Source organism: Bos mutus, chromosome 4, assembly GCF_027580195.1.
Source record: "Bos mutus isolate GX-2022 chromosome 4, NWIPB_WYAK_1.1, whole genome shotgun sequence".
Lineage (NCBI taxonomy): Eukaryota > Metazoa > Chordata > Mammalia > Artiodactyla > Bovidae > Bos > Bos mutus.
Window position 1 is genome coordinate 82,731,101 of NC_091620.1, and position 23,428 is coordinate 82,754,528.

A 23,428-nucleotide genomic window follows, 5' to 3' on the forward strand; every position below is an offset into this window, starting at 1 on the left:
AATACTGGAGGAGATTGCCATTTCCTACTCTAGGGAATCTTTCCAACCCATGGATCGAACTTGCATCTCTTGTATCTCCTGCATTGGCAGGCGGATTCTTTACCACTGTGTCACCTGGGAAACCCTAATCAATACTATACCATAGATAATCAAGAAACCACTGTCCCCCCTAAACTTCATAGCATTTGACTTATATTTAAATGATGGACTAATTGCCTGAACATTGCTTAGTATACTAGTGAGCACTATATTGTCAGGTTCTTGAGAATCAGGGTTAACTTTCTATGTTTTTCTTTACATAGTAGTCATTATAGTGATTGGTGCATACTTACACTTACAAATTCTTGGTAATCTGAAATGAGTTTGTTTTGAAAGAACATTCTTTAGATGAGAAAAAGAATACTATTTAAAGAAACAAGAGCATAATAACATGGAAATATGTACTGAGTAATCAGAGTTACAGTAAAAACCCTAGACCAAACTGCAACAACAACAGCACACATGCACATGCATCTGAGTTAAGGAATTTGTCTTTTTTTTTTAGAATTTTCACATCCAGCATCTTAGTTAATGCTTCTCTATCCCTAGTCATTCCTCCTCTCCTCATATTACTATTCCACTAGGAAATAAACTTCAACTAGCAACTGGCATTTGCCATGTACTCTGTGGAATTGATTCTGTTTTGTAAAATTTCCACATTTTTTTTTAATTAGCTCAATGATATAGTAAACTCTAAGTAATCTGTGTTGATACAGAAGGGTAGGATCCTTCTGCATGGAAGTGTGTCTTTTATCTCTTTCCTAGTTTGTCAGAGAACCTGGCTCAGAACATGCATGCTTGCTGAATGAAGGATGACATATAAAGCCAAGGTTTGGAGACTGTTTCTTGCTTACATCAGTGAATTATATTTAAATATTTTGTATAATGACTGTTTCTTGGTCCACTCAAGGAACTGTGTTAGGATGAGTTTTGTTTGCTTTACTATGAGTAAATTAGGAGCATATCAACCTGATTTCAGTCTAATAAAATATGATCTTGTGGTTTTTTTCATTGAAAAAATGATAATGTTTAATACTGATCTTTATTTTATTTTACTTTATTTTATTTCCCTCTACTCGTTGTATATGTGTGTCTAGTAACACTACTTTGAATTCCTGTTATTTTAATATCCAGCTTTATATAGAGCAGATGGTAAAAATATTTTTAAAGAGGCACAGTACCATCATACTGAAACTAAGAGTTTCATTGTTTTGAATTCAAAGAAAGGGAAACATTTATTTTAATGATATCTATTTCCTTTGCAACAAGATTTGATTCAGGTTTATATGTTCAAAATTTATAAAATGTTATGAAGCATATGAATATATATATAAAGTATATTATAGGCAAAAAACAAATTGATATCATGTTAACATAAAAGGGGGGGATTAATATTAATAAAGGACAACTGCAGTTAATCTAAATGTAACCCTTAGCAAAAAGTAGTTTTTCAGGGATAGACGTAATTATGTCTAATTACAGCTACTTACATTTTAACAATTACTTAAGGTAAAAAATATTTGCCTTTAAATGTTGTGTCCTAAAAATAATGTAACAGCACAAAGTAGCACTGTATTTTACATTTATTGTACTTAACTAAGAAAACACAAGCAGTTTTAAGAATTTATCACTGATTATTTTTACATTTAAGTTACCATTAAAAGGTAAGTAGCTCCTTGTGATGTGATTATAATTTATGACCACAGACAGTCTAAGTTTTTAAGCTAAAACTGTACCTCACCTTCACATATCATTTACATATACTGATTGCTTCCACATGTCTGGCATGAGGTAAAATAGTTTATGAGCATTGTAATATGGCTAAAGCCACAAAGAAATAAAATTCATCTTTGTCTAGAGTAACTCAGAAATTTATTCATGTTGGGACATAAAATGTTTTCCAAAGGAATTCTGCCTTCCAGAAAAATCCTTTAAAAGCCAACTGTGGTTAGTGTCACCTCCCCTTCTAATAACGTCTATATTTCCCAGTCTGGCTTCCCAGTGTCTTCTGTTAGACAAAAGCCCCTTTAAGTTACTCTCAACATGTTCTTCATTCTGTTTACTAGCTTCAGACTGCAAGTTTATTTTCTTGAGTGACTGCATATCCTCTTTCCAAATAAATGGGTTATTTGCCATCACAGGTGGTTCACAGAATTGGTCCAAAAGACTTTATATCTACAATGCTTCATTCAGACTCAGGGACATATTAAATGGAAATATTGTGTTAATTCCTATGTGGATTCAATACTTTTTAGGTTGTCATGAAAGATGTTGTGTCTTCATGGTCTAAGTCATAACAAAATAATATTCAAGACAAGCATTACGCCATTTGAGAGGATATGCTGTAAGTACAAGAGCTAATAAAACTAGTCATTTCCTGGTTATTTTACTGAATATTAAATGAATGATTTAATATTGGTTCATGTTGGTTCATGTTGAAAACAGAAATTGGAACTTATAGTCTGTGAGATGCAGACAACTCCTTACTTTAGAAACAGGTGCTTCCTTGCTCAGCATGGCTCACTAAGTACTCAGAGCCAGAAGATCTAAAAATCAGGTCTACCTTCATCCCCATTAGTGTTATGTATAACTTCAGAGAGAGTCCACATTTAAAACTGTGACAGGCGATAGATCAACACCAATATATTTAGCGTCACCTATGTAAGACTGAAAGGCCTAACGTTAAACATCACTTTTTACAATTTATTTTTACAATTGTTTACTTGCAACAGTAGCTTTTCACACAACCTTCCCCTACACTGACCAGCCAGTTGACATTGCGAAACTTCACATTTTTCAAAATTCACACCATTAATGCTACATGTCTTTGAAAGATGCATATTACAAATACAATTGTGATTTTCTTTGTGTCATTATCATACACAAATTTTACTCACAAACTGTGTAATAGCTAGAGAATACATGCATGTATACCTACTCTGAATGAGCAAAACACTGTAATCTAGAACCTATGCAATTATTAATCTGCCTCAAGGAATTAGTTGTTCATGAATATCTTCTATGTACCTAGCACTGACTGAACACCTTACACATGTATTGTCAATATACCAGTAACAGCTACTGTAAAGCAGATATTCTCTCCAAGCTAGAAAAGAGCAAGCTGAGGCTAAAAAGCATGCCAGAGTCCTCATCTAGAAAATGCCAGAGTCAATTCACTCCTTTCTTTGCTATGCTCTGATTCTTCTTGTACTGGTGAAATTTTTATTCTAGCAGCTAAATCTGAAAAGACTGTTAATTTTCAAAAGGCCAACAAATAGTTGCCTGAACTCTTTAAACATAGCATGACTTGCTATTCAGTAATACTAAATAATGACAACATACATGATCAAATGTATGGAATTTTTAATTGAATATGTGCTGTCATTTTGTATCTTCCAAGAATGTGAAATTTTATTCTTTAGGAAATATGAAAATGCAATAAATTTGCTATTAGCTCTATAAAGAAAACTAAATTGTAAGAAAAAGATGATGTAATATGTACAATGGAGAATCCATTCAGGAGACTATGACCCTTAGTATATGTTACTTATGGTACATTTCAATATTATAGACTGAGATCTGTAATACAGAAGCAAATTGCTATACCATCGCTCATTTCATTCCCTTATATGGCATCTGCTTAGAACAGACTAAACAGATTCTTTCAGAACTAGTGTGCAATGTTCATATAGATGTGAACAGAGGTACTGTCATAGAGTAGACAGTTTTCTCATTTGACAGCTAAAGAACAAAGCCAATCAGATAAGTATTAATCTCATTTTTGATGAAACAGTGGGCACACGGGACATTGACTCTGTCTTGTAAAGAGATTTCACGTGCACCAGAAAGAAACTGTTTGAGTCACTGAGTCTCATTTGTTATTATGCTAGAAATCTTTCTCAAGAAGCTGTCTGGATTATAGGGTTGAATAGTAGAAAGAGAACATCTGTTCTGTTAGAGTGAGCAAAGGGGACCTTAATTCTGTTCTGAATAGGTGCCTCAGGAATAAAAAGAAGGCTGAGACTCTCTTGACCATGGGGAACATGGAGTGCAGGTAAGCAAACCCCATGGCTCCAGGTCAGTGTGTGAGAGCCTAATGGGGAATTTGAGTCTCAGGAGTACTTGCTCTGTTACAGCACAGCTTCTAATTTCATCTAGTTAGAATCAAATGCAAAGATGGTGAACCTCTGCTTGCCAGTCCAGGACAAAAGAGAAAAAGTGATCAAAAGAATGATAAACTCACATAATATAGTGATCTGGAATAAAAAAAATCACCTTTGATATCTTGCTTTGCCTAAATAGTGACATCATGACAGAGTAAAACGCATGCATCATTCATTGTCAGAAGTTCTAAATGTCCACTTTGCCAAAAACCTAAGAGAGTGAAGGAATTAGTATGTAACATAGAATATTTTTAATGTAATTTAAAATTTTACATGAAATCATAAATATCTGCATTTTTCTTAAATAAAACTTGCATTTATACTGGACATGTGAAACTATATTGCTCTGTTTAAATAAGTTGAGCTACACCCCCACATATGAAGTCTTCATCAGGAAAACAAGGCTGTGAAGCCCAATCTGAGCTATAGTCACATTACAGAATCTTATTTCCACTTCTCAGATGATGACTCCATAATTATGAACTGAAGGCCAACTCTCAGGTTTCAGGAAAGCTAAAGTGATGTCTTGCACATGCCATTCATTTATAAACTCTAAATAATTTCATCACTTGCTATACAAATCTAAAGTTTAAATTCTGTAAACTCTTGTTTCAAAATTCCCTACTATTTATCAGTATTTGGACTGATTCTTCAGCCTTAAATGCTTTTGCTTCCAATCAAGTATTTTACTACTCAATTTTACAGCCCTTTAACTTAAACTGGGCTACATTTTGTTCTCAAATCCACTGTTTGTGTGATCTCACCTCTGCTCCTTGGCTCTCTCACCTGGAAGGATCACCAGCCACCTCCTCATGTATTCATTCAACCACCTCATTCCAGGAGTACTTAGTGGGGAGCAGTCATGTACAAGACTCTGTACTTGACTGGCAGTATAAGATGGGTAGACAGCAGGTGAGATCCTACAAAGATGGAAGTCTGTGTCCTTTCCCCTTCTGAAAGTGAAGTTTCTTCACTTTCAGGACAGGGGCCATACTGTGTTTCCTACTTCTCTGCCTCTTCAAAAGCCTTGACAAAGGTGATGTTTGTTTGAGAGGGCAGGGTCAGTAAACAGTTTAGAGGGTGGGAGGATGTCCACCAGAAAGGTCACAGGTGTGACATGGAGGAGGGAGTAGTATACTGGGGCATTATTGGGCTGCAAGGTGAAGACAATTTCACTTTCCAGATACTATCAATTGTTGTACCACACTGCTAGCTGCTGGCATTTAAAATGTACTGTTCTCAAATTCTCCAGATTCTCCTACATACAACCAATCACCAAACCCAATTTTTCTATGTGTTTAGTGTGTCTCATCTCCAGCCTTTCTTTTTCATTTTCATTGTCATGATTGTTATTATAGCATGAATTTATTTCTTCATGTGTGAATCATTGCAGGAACTCCAAATAGCTCCCTCTATGCCCTAGACTACTTTAGGTTAATCATTCTTGTAGGTCAAACTAGGAAATATGGGCTTTAATCAGAAGGAACTTTTAAACATGGAATGGGGTAATTAGATTTGAATTTCAGAAATAATTGTACTCAGTAACGAAAGAAAGAAGAGATGAGTCGGACACGACTGAAGCGACTTAGCAGCAGCAGCAGCAGCAGTTGCCAAAATAGGGCAAGTAATAAGAGCCTGACCTAACCTGGAGGATAGAATAGGAAAGACTGGAGGGATGAACTAAAGAGGGAGACTCCGTAAAACACTGAAGCTGGTAGATATGAGGAGAATCAGCAAGGGAAAAGCGAAGATGATAATGGTACAGATAATTAGGACAAAATGACAACATTCCCTGAAACTGAGAACAAGTAACTTTGCAGGGAGGACAGTGAGTACAGTTTTGAACAAACCAGTTGAGTTGGAGTTCTCTGTGAGAGGTCCTAGTGCAGATATTCTATGGCATTTGCTATATGGAAGGGGTACATGCAAAAGCCCCAAGCTGGCTCAGCAACTGGTTCCCTGAACTCACAGCATCTGGGAAAGTAATTTTCCCAGGCAGGTGGTTGGGCAGCCTTGGGAAGAGCTCCCTGTGCAATACTGGCTCCTGTTCTCCAGTTGACAGCTTTCTGCTGGGCTTCCCCTCCCAGTCATCACTTGGAAGACACTTCTACAGCTCAAGGGTCAAGAAAATTAATTTGTCCTTAAATCAGCATATTTTATTGATGGAAAGTTGAGACATTCTGACTAAAATATATGAGATCCACACTCTCTGTTTAAGCACAATGTCTAGATTCAGGTGTGTGTGTGTATTGAGGAGAGGGCTTCCCAGGTGGCTCAGTGGGAAAGCTGCCTGCTATTGCAGGAGATGTGGGTTTGATCCCTGAGTTAGGAAAATCCCCTGGAGAAGGAAAGGGCCACCCATTCCACTATTCTTGCCTGAGAAATCCAATGCACAGAGGAGCCTGGCAGGCTATAGCCTATGGGGTCACAGAGAATTGGACACGACTTAACAACTGACCAACATCAATGTGTACAGGACTGAAATATTCAAGTGACAAGATTAGTTAATTAAGAAATTGTCATTTAATTTCTGTAGATTAGCCTGCTAAAATGAAAAATTCCTACCCTCTTCCCAAGAGAGATACAAAGGTTTTTAATTTTTGAGGCTTAAAAACTTTCTCTATACTCCCAGGGGAAAATTAACAGATTTTGTTTTCAAAATGATATATAAGATTTACTTAGATAGGATAAAAAAGTTGTGAAGACTTTGTACTTCCAGAGAAAAAGGGTAGAGTGAGGTGGCCAGAATCAGTTTAAAAGATGATTTCAGATCTGGAAAGATGAAAGACTATTTTACTAGCAGGATGTGTGCTCTGCTCACACTGAACTCTGGAGGTAGAAGGACCTGAGAGTGAAAACACTCTGTGCCTGCTTTTACAGCAAAGACACTACATGACCTGGAGCCAAGATGCTGAGAAACCTCAGTGGAAGGACTTGAAAGGGGCACCTTGGTGACTTCCCAATGTACTAGTGCCTAAGAGAGAACAGAGAACAGCAGCATTGCACAGCAGAAGATGCTCAGGTAAGGTCAACTATTAAAGGACAGAAGATCATGGCCAGGTGGAGGGAAGAGAGAGTGAGGGAGTTTGGGACTGGCATGTACACACTGTTGTATTTAAAATGAATAACCAACAAGGACCTACTGTACAGCACAGAGAACTCTGTTCAATGTTATTTAACAACCTAAGGGGAAAAGAAATTTGAAGAAGAATAGATACAGGTATACATATAACTGACTCACTTTGGTGTCCACCTGGAACTATCACAACATTGTTAATCAACTCTACTCTGATATAAAATAAAAACTTAAAGAAAAAAAAGAAGATCATGGCCAATTCTGAACTACTCAAGACCAGCCACTGAGCAAAGGGAGAGGGTCTCCCATGCCTTTTGTCTCAATCTGTGTTCTAGTGATTGGCATTTCATTTTTCATAATTCTCAACCATGATGTTGAGAATTTCTAAACCATTATATAGAAAAATAATCATTTGGTTTAACTTTTCTTGTATTTGTTATGGATACACATACATATGGACTGTATATAAACGCAGTGATTTGTGTAGCACTTCATCAATACATAATTCCGCAAGTACAAGGGATTATTCTATTATGACTAAAATTCCATAATAACACTTTCTGCATTTTCTGTTGCAAAATACCACAAATCTACAACTTTTCTCTAATATATTATGAATGGTGCCAAGATTTTACTAGCCTGTTTTGTTTTGAAACTAAGTTTTTTTCTTAAATGAGTCAGAGATACATCCTGAACAATAAAAGGACTAAGCAAATTAAAATGTATGCAGTATGTGACTTGAGATTTAAAGTTATATGGCACATAACAGGAATACACAGTAAAGGGAACAATTTAATAGCTGAGGTTCATCATATAGATGATATGGATGTCTTGATATTAAAAACAAATATGATTTATAGGATAACAATTGCTCTTTTCAAAGGCTTCCCAGGTGGCACTAGTGGTAAATAATCTTCCTGTCAGTACAGGAGACAAAAGATATGGGTTCGATCCCTACGTTAGGAAGATCCCCTGGAGGAGGGCATGGTATTCACTTCAGTATTCTTGCCTGGAGAATCCCATGGACAGAGGAGCCTGGCAGGCTACAGTCCATAGGGTCTCAAAGAGCTGGACACAACTTAACAACTGAACAAAAACGTGACTGAAGTGACTTAGCACCCATGCTCTTTTCAAAACTTGTTGGTGGGTTGATTATACAAATAATAGAGCAAAACAGAAAAAAAAATAGGAATTAACTAGGAGAACAGGAAGAAACCTGCATTCTAACCCAGTATATTTTATAATTTCAAGAAACTATAGTCATGGTGTTTTCTATACTGTGTTTTCAAACACAATATTTTTTTACCCCACTGGCTAAAGACAAGTTTATCTCATATACTTTATAGACAAATCTCAAAGGAGAGATGGATAGGCCCAAATGACCACTGTGACCACCATGGAAAAGTCTTTCAAGGATGTGCACTTGTCCGTCTTGCTATCATTTTCAGTCAAACATTGGCAAACACCTGTTAACTCCTTGACATTCCTGGCTTGACATGCTGCAGCTTTAAGTTCCCCTTGTTAAAGGACAAACTTGTTTCCATATCACATTTGAATTAATATGTATAAAACTGTATTATTACATACTACATAAAATATATTGCTTTCCTAAAAAACAACACCCCCAAATACTTTTAGATAGTGGTAATTATCACTTTTCTCTACCTCTGTGTTCTCAAAAACTTCTTTATTTTTAAGGTCCACCTTCTTTATGCCTTATTTTACAAAACTCCCTGAAGCTTTTAGCTAAGTGTGATACCACCTTTCTCTGAAGTCCCATTATACTCACTTTAATCCAAGAATTTAGTTATTTATGAAGAAATCTGTTCCATGCCTCACATGGTTTTCTGTGTTTGTCTTACATATAAAATACAAGTAAGAAATGCTTATTATTTATATTAACATTTTGGTAAATAATTGAAGTTTTCACAGTTAATAAAAACCTGCTGCTGCTGCTAAGTCGCTTCAGTCGTGTCTGACTCTGTGTGACCCCATAGATGGCAGCCCACCAGGCTCCCCCGTCCCTGGGATTCTCCAGGCAAGAACACTGGAGTGGGTTGCCATTTCCTTCTCCAATGCAGGAAAGTGAAAAGTGAAAGTGAAGTCGCTCAATCATGTACGATTCTTCAGGACCCCATGGACTGCAGCCCACCAGGCTCCTCTGTCCATGGGATTTTCCAGGCAAGAGTATTGGAGTGGGTTGCCATGAAAACTTACATTCATTTAAACTGATTCTTAAAGGATGATTACAACAGAGCAGAGTTCATTCTCTTGACATTTCAAATTTGAAGATAGAAATTTAAATTTCTGCACATATATAAAGACTCATAAGTGCTTGTAAAGTTTTGATTTGATGTCAGGCATAAAGAACTTTGTTTTGGCTTTCCCCAAATATAGTCCTGAAGGATCTGGACTAGGACTCAATCATTTTTAAACATGAATAATTATGATTGCATGTAACAGCACTCTGGGTAGTCGTATTATTTCCTTTCCTATTGATATGTCTACCTTGTCACAAGACTAACATATATTTTTAAGACTGTAAAGTCAAGCACTGTACATTATTGTATACTCTAGGTCTCAATTATAGACGTTCAAGTGGACTAAGGAAGTTCAGTTCAGTTCAGTTGCTCAGTCGTGTCCGATTCTTTGTGACACCATGAATCACAGCACGCCAGGCCTCCCTGTCCATCACCAACTCCCGGAGTTCACTCAAACTCATGTCCATTGAGTCAGTGATGCCATTCAGCCATCTCATCCTCTGTCATCCCCTTCTCCTCCTGCCCCCAATCCCTCCCAGCATCAGAGTCTTTTCCAATGAGTCAAATCTTCGCATCAGGTGGCCAAAGTATTGGAGTTTCAGCTTCAGCATCAGTCCTTCCAATGAACACCCAGGACTGATCTCCTTTAGGATGGACTGGTTGGATCTCCTTGCAGTCCAAGGGACTCTCGAGAGTCTTCTCCAACACCACAGTTCAAAAGCATCAATTCTTTGGCGCTCAGCTTTCTTCACAGTCCAACTTTCACATCCATACGTGACCACTGGAAAAACCATAGCCTTGACTAGACGGACCTTTTTTGGCAAAATAATATCTCTGCTTTTCAATAGGCTGTCTAGGTTGGTCATAACTTTCCTTGCAAGGAGTAAGCGTCTTTTAATTTCAGCTGCAATCACCATCTGCAGTGATTTTGGAGCCCCCCAAAATAAAGTCTGACACTGTTTCCACTGTTTCCCTATCTATCTGCCATGAAGTGATGGGACCAGATGCCATGATCTTCATTTTCTGAATGTTGAGCTTTAAGCCAACTTTTTCACTCTCTTCTTTCACTTTCATCAACAGGCTTTTCAGTTCCTCTTCATTTTCTGCCATAAAGGTGGTGTCATCTGCATATCTGAGGTTATTGACATTTCTTCTGGCAATCTTGGTTCCATCTTGTGCTCCTTCCAGCCCAGCGTTTCTTATGATGTACTCTGCATATAAGTTAAATAAGCAGGGTGGCAATATACAGCCTTGACATACTCCTTTTCCTATTTGGAACCAGTCTGTTGTTCCATGTCCAGTTCTAACTGTTGACTAAGGAAAGTAGCCTACTATTCTCTCTCATGCTGTCAATTATATAAGATTGGGATCTTAAACAATTGACTCAACATACATTTTGTACATTCACACTTCAACAAAGACTCCTGCGGCTCTTTCCTTTCATGTCTACTCTTGTGGGCAGAAGGTGCTTGGGAGCAAGGGCTGGGGGTGGAAGTCGGCAGTGGTCTCAGGCTACAGAACACAAAGCCAGAGGCTGAGTTGGAGATGAAAAGCAAGGGGCAATGAGTAACTGCAGCTCTGGTTGAGTGGAATCAAGGATAAGAGGAAACTTATAAGGAAGACTCTGCAACACTAATCTTAGCAAACTGTCAAGAGCAAAGCCAGGATTGTCCCAAAAGTATGGATGGTGAAATATAGTCAATTTAAACTTTTAAATGATTATATTTTCAACTTTGTTTGGTAGGATGGGTTTGTTCTACACAAAGTTTCAGACACAGTGAGAGTTATAATGAGACATTTTATCTTTGACCACTTTTGGTTTTAGAATCACCTCACTCACTTTGTTTACTGGCTGTGTATACTGAGAAATAATAATAAGGAAAAAGAGGTATTTGTTGAAAGAAATGAAATAATTTTCCTCCTAGAATGGTCAAAGATGCATGTATTATTAAATACTATCTATCTCCTACTTGCAGGAAAACAAAGATTGCCCTAGACACTTTCTGATTTAGTGCTGAAATAAGCTTGGCTAATTGTGCTCATTCGCTTCGGTTGTGTTTGACTCTACGACCCTATGGACTGTAGCCTGCCAGGCTCCTCTGTCTATAGGATTCTCCAGGCAAGAATACTGGAGGAGGTTCCCATGCACTTCTCCAGCAGTCTTCCTGATGCTTGGCTCAGGGGAGACGTTGTTTATGGAGATACCACTGTTCTTTGTTGGAGAAGACAATGGCAACCCACTCCAGTATTCTTGCCTGGAAAATCCTATGGACGGAGGAACCTGGTGGGCTGCAGTCCATGGGGTCGCAAAGAGTCGGACACGACTGAGCGACTTCACTTTCACTTTTCACTTTCATCCATTGGAGAAGGAAATGGCAACCCACTCCAGTGTTCTTGCCTGGAGAATCCCAGGGACAGCGGAGCCTGGTGGGCTGCCGTCCATGGGGTCGCAGAGTCGGACAGGACTGAAGCAACTTAGCAGCAGCAGCAGCAGCAGCAGCAGCAGCTGCTCTTTGTGCACATCTGAATGCCTCCTCTGATATCCTCCTATTCTAGTATCTGGCACTGAATTTACTTTCTCTACCATGTTACAATTACAATTCACTTATAATGAATTATTTATTAAAATTTTTAAATTTTGTACTCTTTTATAAACAGGTATATTTTGTGTTTAGAAACAAGGTATACATGATGAAGAACAAGTTCATTCAATGAGTGACTGTGCCAGTGTTTGAGACTATAATGATAAACAACCTGCCTGTGAGAAATTCTCAAACTGACACGACAAAGATGATCCACATAAGTAGTTTTACGGACTAAAGAACTCACTGGACATTTTCAATAGAACTAAGCTTCATTTAGCTTGCTGATGAAGACTCAAGGGGGTGATGTTATATTTTATCCAAAGACATGTTTATGATTGTGGCGACAAATTAAGTTACTGTAAAGGTTTGGTCAACATTGTTTGTCATGCCATCTCTCTTCAAGCAAAGGAAACCTGGAAATGTAGGTTTAATGACTCATTCAGGGGATGACAAAACTCCCTAAATTTGTGGTTCCTTTCAGTTTTACTCTAAGCTTGTATTAAATACTAAGACCAATTCATTCTTCATATGTATCAACAGAATTTTATTTTTGCTTATCTTCATTCCCTAATTCAAGTATAAATTGTATATCCTCTTATCCTTGGTTTGACAGAGTCCAGCTTTGTTACTGTTTGGAAATAGTGGGCAATTTCTCTATTTATACTGATGTTTATGTCTTGGCAATAGAAGAGATAGTAACTGGAGACATTTAGACTTATTTGGGTCAGAGAGAATTTATTGATTCTTTGGTATGTTTAATTATGATAATAATTTAAAACAACCTACAAATCTAGAGGAGTCATTCTTTTAAAATGTACTGATTATAATTTTCTAAACATTATTTTACTTTCTCAACTAGCTACTCTCCAATTGTAAATGATGGCAATAGTGGGCCACAGGCAGGCAGGCTCATTCCTGATAAGCCCATTTTATAATTCCGGCTTAAAATAATTATATATATGTATACACACATACACACACACACATATATATTATGTATATCCACAGGACACTGCCCTTTCATTATTCTGATTGTTCATACCACTACTTCACTTATGATTGTTTACACTTTACAGATCAATTTCACATGTAAATTCTCATTTAAGTTATATTACATTATTTATTTATTTATTGGTTATAAAAATTTACTTTTTGAGGGTTAGAATGGCTCAGCTGGTAAAGAATCTGCCTGCAATGTGGGAGACCTGGGTTTGATCCCTGGGTTGGGAAGATCTTCTGGAGAAGGGAAAGGCTACCCACTCCAGTATTCTGGCCTGGAGAATTCCATGGACTGTATAGTCCATGGAATCACAAAGAGTCGGACACAACTGAGTGGCTTTCAGTTACTCACTCACTCATGTACCAACAAATGCAAACAGCACATCAAACTCTGTAGCAAATCCTGTTTTAACTAATGCTTCTACTTTGTGCATGCTTGACTCTTACTCCAGTTTTTCCAAGTTTGGCTTCCCCACATTACTCTGTGTGTACTAGTCTCAGCAGCCTGCCCATTCTCCAAACTAAATGAAAGAACTGTCACAAATTGCTAGTGCCACCTATTAGCAGAAGCACAGAACTGCAAAGCATGGTAATTCCTTTAAATAGCACCTTAGAAGTCTTGATGGGTAAAATTCATCCCAAGACTCACTGATTCTAATTTATGTTTACAACTGCTGGCCTTTTTAAAATAAGCTTTCATGGCATGAATTAAACTTAGATATATCATATATTTTGGAGATTTTACTTACATCTTTGCATTAATGGATCATTTTATCATAGTTTTTTTTTTTTAATGATGAAGTACAATGTCTTCATCAATTAATATATGTCTCTGTGATATAATATCATGGCTTTATAAATGAACATTGCTAGATAAATATTAATTAAAATTTTACTTCATTACTGGAAGACTGGAACATGCTCAAATATAAATTTCATTTAAAATAGCCTGATTTTAGATCTTACAACTCATCAAAAAGATATAAAGGTGTGTATGATATTATGATTTTGGTAGCTCTGATACATAGGTGTGTAGCTGAAGTTTAAATGAGAATAATCAGGATAAGAAATTAAGCCACAAAATTTTTTACAGCTGACTTTAATTTTTTGATAACTTTATGTTATCGAAGATCACATCTGAAATACAATTATATACTCACACTAAACATAAATGGATTATGCTCTGTAGCCAACAGTTTAACTTTTATTTTGTTACTGGGAACATATGCAATTGTATGAATTGGTTCAAATTAAATTTATTCCTGACAAATCTTTCAGTAGCATTCATTCTTAAATATAGAATTTAAATATAATTGACTGAAAATCACAACATATTTTTAAATCATGTGTGACTGATGTATGTTAATTAAAAATAAGAGAAAAATCAGTTATAGTTATATCTATACTTCTATCTAGTTACCTAAATATTTAGGTACTTCATATCACTGACAATAATTGAGTTTAGGAAATATAATTTATATAAAAAGAAACAACAACCTAAAAGAGTTAGAATTGGAGAATTCATCTCTTCAGTATTCAGGTTTCCTTAAGTTATTAAAGACTGCCTCTCATCATCAGAAGTTGGTGGGTTAGTCTTACATGGGATGGATTTGTGGTCTCATTCATTTTCTTACTTGCTAAAGTTACACTGAATCTGGTTGGTGCTATAAACAGGGAAGCCTCAACTTGAGACTTTCACTAGCTCTCATATGACCTGATCAACACTGAATCACAAGATGTGAGACTGAGCATGTTATTTTGATTTTTTATCATTCTGCATGGATATACTTGTTGAGTAGATAAATAAAAAGTTCAACTTTTCCATGTGCTTACATTGAAGATGTCAGAATCAAAAGATGATTTGTACAGATAATAGAATTTGAGAAGAAAAGACCATGCTAAATGAGAATCAGCAAAAAAGAGACCTGATGCCAAATATGCAGTGACTATTGGAGAAAAGGTATTGCAAAGAATTTATAACATCTTTGCTCTGTGAAAATATTTATATATTACCCTTACTTTTCATAGACACATTCCATTTTATCTCTGAGGAGATTTCCAATACAAGGCAAATTCCATCTTATATTATTATTCGAATACTTGAGATCTTTCTGAAAGGTTTTCCTGAAACTCAAAATGTTCATGCCCACTAAAATACATATACATTTAATTTAATGTGTGACTGTCTTTTAAACCAATATAAATTTTATTTATAAAGCATTTTATTACAACTTACCAAGACTGCTTTTATTAACACTAAAATATTAACATAAATTTTGCCCTGAATATATATTTATCTATTTTCCTGAATATATATATATATATCTATGCATATATGTTTGTGCTTTGTTAGTAGTAATCAAAATCTCTGAAAAGTCAACAAGTTTAATTAGTAAATCATTATTCATACTAACTAAATTTTGAAGTGGTCATAATGTATTGAATAATGGCAAATAAAAAATGCTTTGCAAATTCTGATTCATAATGTTTAGTTTAACATCATCATATATCCGAAATACATGTTTGAGAATTTTGACTTATCTAATAACCCCTTTCTTACAACAATTATACAATTTGACTGTGAAAAGAAACTTTTACAAAATATGAGAAGAAAGTCTCTGAAAAATCTACTATTTATTTAAGTACTATTTATTAAGTCTTTTATTGAAGGTAAAGTTAAAGGAACTGATTTAATCTTTGGAGTCACATGATCACCATCATATTCAGACTGGCATATGTCTTTGATTTCTACTAAAACTCAAGCACACAATGTCCTAGAAAAGCTCATTGCATTGAGTGATGGAACATTTGTCATTTGTTTAAAACCCCAAACCTAATTTCTTTGCGTATGATTTTCATAGGTTTTTCTGAAGTCTTCATTGTACCACACACTCCAAAAGGAAAAGTTTATGATGTTCTGGTATTTCATGGGAAAAGTGAAATTTCAGTAGTTTTGTAGGGGAAATAAACAGTTATGCATTGATTTTAAAAATAAAAGTTTTAACATTTAGCTATGTTCTATGAATTTAAGGAAGGGAAAACTATCTCTGACCGAGTGTTTCTTGAGGATAATTTGTATGTGACTGCTGAGATTTATAGAGTTCTCACATTTGCTTCCCCCACAAGGATTCTAAATCAGATTGGTTCAGAGGAAAAGTGAGCATACCCCATTTTTCTAATATTATCACTTCTCCACATGGTCCTGAAAACATCTATTCTATTACTTTTCCCTAGAAAATAAAGAGGTACCTTATTAGATATGTGTATACATCTACTACAAAGTCTACTTCTTGTTTTTTACTTCTTTTTCTCTCTCACTTAACATATCAAATCTCTTTTATCTCCTATCAGACAAGATGACAAGTAGAAAGTAAGCACAGTGATTGCCTGAAACTTTTTGTCTTGGCAACCTGAGCAGTGAGAGAGTTAACTTAATGGTGGATCTTTGAAAACAAGTGACCATGGGAAATTAGAGTTGGCAGGGATTTAACTCTTCATGAATCATGCTAGAATATTTTTAAGGGCAAAGCAGTGAATGTTTTAACCATGTTTGACATCTAATTAAGGAGGAAAAAGAAGGAACTAAAAAAAAAAATCTCTATTATAGTTTAGTAACAAAGTACTGACAATTGGTTACCAGACAGTTGCTTTGACAAAACAAGTCTACATATAGAGAAAAAAGGTAATGATGTATCAATAAAATGATAGAAGAAAATTGCTTGGGCAATCCCTTTTATTCTTTTTGCTGTTCACTTCACAGCTTGTTTTACCAAATTGTCAAGCTCTAGGTACATCAATAGATTGTTATGTAGTTGTAAGGCAGCTTTTGGTTTAAAGGCAAGCAGAATAAGTCTAATGGATACCATTACTAAGAAGAGCTCATAAACACAGTGTCAGATGTACACATCTTGTCAATATATACAGCTCACTTCATTTAGACAAGTTTAAAGCATTTGTGTATAACAAAAGACTATTCTAATGAAATGCTATCTTCTAATATGCGGAAAAACTGGTGCCTCTTCTATTAATGGAGAGTAATCTATTAACATGGAAATAAAATTACTGCAAAATAAATAAACATAATTCTCAATTTTATAATTTATTTAGCACTTAGACAAGTATCTTAAAGTACAGTAGATTTTAAAAAGGCATGTCATATCTAAAACTTATTCCAAAATTATAGCATATACTTATTTACATCTTTAGGAACTAAACCCGTATGTAAAACTCACTCATAAGAAATATAAACTTGGAGAAACTGGACCATCAACCTAAGAATTACTGGATGGACTACTCTCAGAGGATAAAAATAGAAAGCAAAAACTGACAAAAACAGAAATATCATAATATCATATACTAGGTAAATAATATAAAGACAGCTACTATATAAAGATATACCTGGGATTTAATTAAATATTTAATGCTTACTATTTGATTATTTTTAAAAATCTTATATAAATACAATTGCAATTTTGCTTGCTAATGTTCAAAATTCATTCTCATTTTAAAAACCAAAAAATTATACCAAAATATAGTCTCCAATTCAATGTATTTTATTTATGTAATAAATCTAAATAAACACATTAATAGGTGTTTAATTTTCTAATCCAAAAGTGTGAAAATTACATCTGTCTTTCTTATTTGTGGTCCTCACTCACCCTAGAGTATTCAGAAAGAGATGTTCCCCATCATGTGAAAATTAAAGAATATATTTTCTGGCATCAGGTAATGTACAGCAGACAAACATCTCTACAGAGAGGTTCAATAATTTTCTTTCATATTACAGGCTAAAAACAGAATATAATTGAAGCTTCTCACTGCCCCACCCCCAATTGTAGAAATTTGAGAATCATAAGAAAGCAACACCTTAGGGAGTAAAACTGCTTGAGTTAAAACAGTTTAATCTTCAATTCCATTTTAATAATATCTCACTATATAAATATTTTCTTCCATTAAATTTATATACATCATGTTAGAATTTACATTAGCATGATTTTACACATCTGTCTATAAAATCTATCTAAACAACTGTAGAACAAATATTTTCTTTAAAATCCTCATTAAAAAACAAGCATATACATTAAAATGTAGCCAGACCAACCATGTGATAAGGCTTTTTATTCCCCCTCTTAAATTTAGACTTTGTTTTGAAAAGAAGTTCACACAACTAGCTGTACGACTAGAAAGTAGTATCTCTTCAGTTCTCACTCAAGTACATGAGTCAAATAACATTATATTTCAAAGGTTTTAGCTTTACACCAATTAGCCAAATACACAGTCTTTTGTACAATCATAACACTGTAGAAAAACTAGTCTGTTCTTTCCAGTTTATATTCTCTTGGCAAACCATGATCTACTGCTTATGTTAAGCATCTGATTGTCAGATTTGAACAAACTGAATATTCATGACAACAATTAACCATTTACTGTCTAAAACTAAGAAAATATAATTTATCATAACAATTATTGTATGTGAGGCATTCACATCTACAAAGAGACCATTGTTGCAACAGTGGTTTTAAAAAATACTTTAACAGGAGTAGAGTGAGAAAAATTAACAGGATATATGATCACATATACGGATCTGTATTTACCAGGCATTCAGCTCTTTTCTGCAAATGTGATTAAATGCTCTTTGTTTGCATTTAAATTGTCATATATCCAACAGAAGGCATGATTTTATAAAGAAAAAAAAAGTGTTTCAATCATCTCCAAAAGACCCACACAATCACAAAGGTTTCTCAGGTTAAACTCAAGGTTTTAAGGTTTAGGTTGGGAGGGAGTTCAAGGAATAAAAAGGCAGGGGGCAGCGGGGCATTAGAAAGCTAGCCAAATAAAAGAAAAAGAAAAACTTACCTTTGTAGGATAATTTCAGTCTTGGCACATTGTTTTTCCCATTTTGATAGTTTGCTCTTGCTGTAAGTAATACTCCCCAGAAAAGACAGACAATCCTAGCGAACCAGCCCATGCTGCAGACGCTCTGGGTCCTATGCTGCTTCAGTCTCCCGTCCTGTATTGTGCGGCCAGAGAAGTTCAAACAATCTGGAAACTGGAGGTAACAGGTGATTTAGGTCAGTTTCATTCATAAATGCAGACAATCAAGACCTCCAGGCAACACGAACACCTCTTCTTCTGTAACAGTCACTGAAGCACAGAAACTTCAAACCCTCCAAAAAAAAAAAAAAAAATCGAGCCAGGCACCGGATAATGAGGCACAACTGTTGTGTGGAAAAAAAAAAAAAAACAAGGGCTGCTGCAGTGGTGCTTAAGAAGCAGTTCCTTTTATCTAGGTTCTTCTGATAGCTGGCGGACTCTAATCCTGTTCCCTGCTTCATTCGGCTCCGGCTCCGGGGAAGCAGAATGAAAGGGAAACAGAGAGAGAGAGAGAGAGAAAGAGAGAGAGAGAGAGAGGAACCGTGAGCAGCGCGGAGTTTTCCTGTACACATGTAGGGAGAGATGACACAAGATCCCACAGACAGGTTTTCCCAACACTCACTAGACTGGCTGACAATGGGAGAACAGGCAAGCTCAACCCACTCCCCTTCCCTCGTGTCACACAACACATGCAAAAAACATCTCGTAGAGATTAGAGCCGGGAGCAGAACCCTCCGGCGTGCCTGTGAAAGGCATGTAGCTATAAATTTACTTCCCAAGGCAAGCGTTGTTTTATAGCCATTTTTAGGTGCAATTTTGAGAAAACAATCTGAATTCTGCTACCTACATAATTTACAACTCACGCTCATTATATAATTCTGCTTGAACTTGTGTGGTGTATGTGTATATGTATGTTTATGCCTGTATACATATGTAGATATGCATATATATGTCTGTCCTTTTCATCAGTATAACTTTAACCACTGAAGGTTTTAAAGCCTTGTTAGCGATTGTTCCCTTCTCCCAACAAACCCCCTTGGATCAACCACCCCCTCCCCCGCCCCACTGCAATTTCAGGGAAGAAATTCCTAGTAAAGCCCATTTCAACAATCAGTTCGAGACAAATATAGGTCCACTGAGAATTATAAATTACAACAAGGGATTCTCAAAAGGATACTCAGAATTTAAAAACATCTACGGTTTTTCAGCTTCTGGAATGCTCTGGCTAACGTTTTTAATGCATCACATCTCATTAATTAAAGCCACTTCCCTAGTTTTGGTTTAAAGATCAGAGGAGGATGACAAAAGTTCACAAAAGTCCCTGCTGGGTGTCAAGGACCAACATAAAGAGTATCTCTGTGTCTTCATGAGCTGGTGAAGGGTTACTAAATTTCCTGTGGACACGCATGTATTTATGCAGTCATACAAATACCACTAATTCTTTCCTAAATGGGCATGTCTGAGGTGTTTAAATTTCCTTTTCTATTTTTCTTTCAGTTTTTCTCAGAGCTGATATCTACATAGGACTGTGTGTGTGTGTGTGTAGGAAGGATGCATAAAAATCAAAGAATTTTCCCTTTATATTCCCCAACTCTCTCTACTTTGCACCCTCCCCCCACCCCAGGTGCAACACACAGGTTAGAAATACAGAGGAGAGGACTGTTGCAATAATATGGAAATTACTTGGCTGAAAGGAGAAGGTGAGTTTGCAATTAAAAACATGAACACTCATTGAAAGTGGTTTAGTATTCATATGTTAAAAAAAAAAAAAAATGACCTGAGCATTGCCACTACAGCTTTCATTACTTAATGTCTACAGACCAATAGAGAAAGAGCAGCTCTCTCTCTGTGCGCAAGTGTGTGTGGGTGTGTGTCTGTGTGTGTGTGTCTGTGTTTGCCTGAGAGTAGGCGGCGGAGGAGGAGGAGAATGAAAAGGATTTAAAGGGGGGAGAATGGGTGAAGGGGAGGAGGAATTCCGTGTCTACTCCATTAGATTGATTCATCAAATAGACCGTATTGTATTTGTCACTTCCCACAAGCCTATTGATCAGTCAGTATTGTTAAGAAAATAAAATCCAAAAATAATGTTGATTTTACTGATTCCCACACTTGTTATCCTGAGCACTTTTCATGCTCCAGGCAATGGATTAAGGCTACAAATGACAAGAGGCTTGTCTGTCTTCCATGGATTACTCTCTATAGACATTCATTCTGTGGAGGAATTCATGTCACTTTGGGATTATTTAGGAGATTGGACTAATGGATTATTCTATCGAAATATCACATATGATTATTTTAAATACTTTAAATAGTTGTGCCATTTTCACTAATATGTATTTCAAATATTTATTTTTCTCCTGCTCTTGTTACCTCAAGTAGGAGAGCAAGTTTATATTTGTCAAAACTAAACAGGATAAGCAAATTTAGAAATGTATCCATTTCACTTGTGTAATGTCTAATCCTGAAACATTTTGATGTGTTCCAGGAAAAATAAAAGATTGTAGGTAAAATTCAGATAAACGAGGGTGAGAATTGACTCCACGGAGAAGAAAGACAATCTATATTTTGGACCACAAAATCAGGACAGAATTATTTCATTTTCTAAAATAAATAATTTAAAATTGAAGTCAGAATTGGGTACCATAGACACCCCCATGTTTATATCCAAACACAGGTTTCTTTTTTTTAAAAACTCTAATGTATTTATTTGCATTTGATATTTTTCTTACTCTGAAATTTTTATGATCTTTAGGTCTTTTCAAATGTTTGAAAGTTTAATGAATTCACATTTACTTCTCTGTAGATTTTTTAATTCAAAACATGTAGAATAGGAAGTTCTTTATGTAAGTATAACTGTTCTAGACTGATTACATTATAAAAATAGAAAAGTGTGACCACAGATAGACTTTTTTTTTTTTAATGTAGAAAGAAAGAAAGAAAAGGAGGGCAGGGAGGAAGGAAGGAATGTACTACGTGCCTGAAAAATATTTACCAAAGTATTTGTTATATTATATTTCTACTGATTTCTCAATTGACATTGGGGATAAATAAAGTTGTTTTCCATGTTTTCCTTATACACCAAACATGTGAGGGATAATCAAGGTTAAACCTATTTCCCAGTTGTACACAGGGTGTGTAAACGCTCAGTCGTGTCTGACTCTGTCACCCTATGGACTGTAGCCCCCAATCCCAAGACTGTCCTTGGGATTCTCCAGATAAGAATACTGGAGAAGGTTGCCATTTTTGTCTCCAGGGGATCTTCCTGATCTAGGGATTGAACACTCATCTCCTGTGTTGGCAGGTGTATTCTTTACCACTGTGCCACCTATTTCTCAGTTGAAGTAGGTGCAAAGTTGAGGTGGACTTGGGTGGGTGTTTATCAGAATCTATCAACATCTGCATGCTTGAAATGTGGACGTTGATTCACCTCCTAAGAAACATCACTGCCTACTCTGAGAATATGTGAACTCAGCCCTGACACAGTCAAGCCTGCTGTATTTACCACATTAACCATTGATCTTACTGCATTACTTAAATTTTTAAAAGTCAGAAATAATATATTGACCTTTTAACACTGTATTTTTAAGGTACAAGTGAAAAATCTTATTTTGTTTCTCTTAAAGCAATATCTCTATTTTCAATTATTTTCTAACCCACAATCTACATCATATGCTATAATTAACTCTACTTGCAACCGAGCTCCTAATATCTTCTTAAATTTCAAGTTTTCAGATGTGACTAAGTTCTGCTACAGAGTCAAATTTGAGCAGGTGTTTAATATGGTGATCATGCTGTTGTATACATTTCTGTCAAATAAATCTGTAGTTTTTAATCTCGCCTCACTCCATATTGAGATGGATTACAGAGACTTCCAAGTATAACACTCTGACAGGCAGTTTTCTGGGTGGTGAGCTTGATTTTCTAGAGAAGCAACTCTTCCAACTTCACTACAGGTTGGTTAACTCTTCTTTCTCAATTAAGATTGGTATAGTCGTAGAAAATACATGTTAAAGCAATTTCCCATAGGAAATGTATTTTTGATCTTTTCGTTTATTAGCTAAAAGCAATGTGTACATTTTAAATGTCTACTTCATATACTTTATTATTTATTATAAAACACACTGAGATGGTAATAAACATTGTGATTTAATAGCAGAAATTGTTCTAATTTGTGAGATGGTATTTCAAGTGCTTCTCCAGTTTATAGACACCCTGATACTTTCTGTGAGTGGTAGGCAAAAATACTTGCTATATTTGTACATAAAAGAATATAAGGAGAAACATTGTTCAGATATAATTAAAAGATTGAGTGGAGTAAATGTACTAGAAGTTACAGTGGACATCATTAAACACACCTGTCTCTCCCTGCAATCCCACTCCACCAGGGTTAGATCTAGAAACACCCTCAAAATGTGTGCCACCCACAGAACT

At 35.8% G+C, this 23,428-nt stretch overlaps 1 protein-coding gene across 1 annotated transcript in view; it reads right to left on the minus strand.

Annotated features, from left to right (window-relative positions):
- The window catches only part of SEMA3A (semaphorin 3A), a 255,164-nt gene extending 235,507 nt beyond the window's left edge, over positions 1-19,657 (minus strand). The window contains exon 1 of the mRNA XM_005899613.2: positions 18,980-19,657. Coding sequence (XP_005899675.2) covers positions 18,980-19,091 — 112 coding nt within the window. The 5' untranslated portion in view covers positions 19,092-19,657. The remainder of the gene's footprint in view (positions 1-18,979) is intronic.
- Between the last annotated feature and the right edge of the window lie 3,771 nt (positions 19,658-23,428).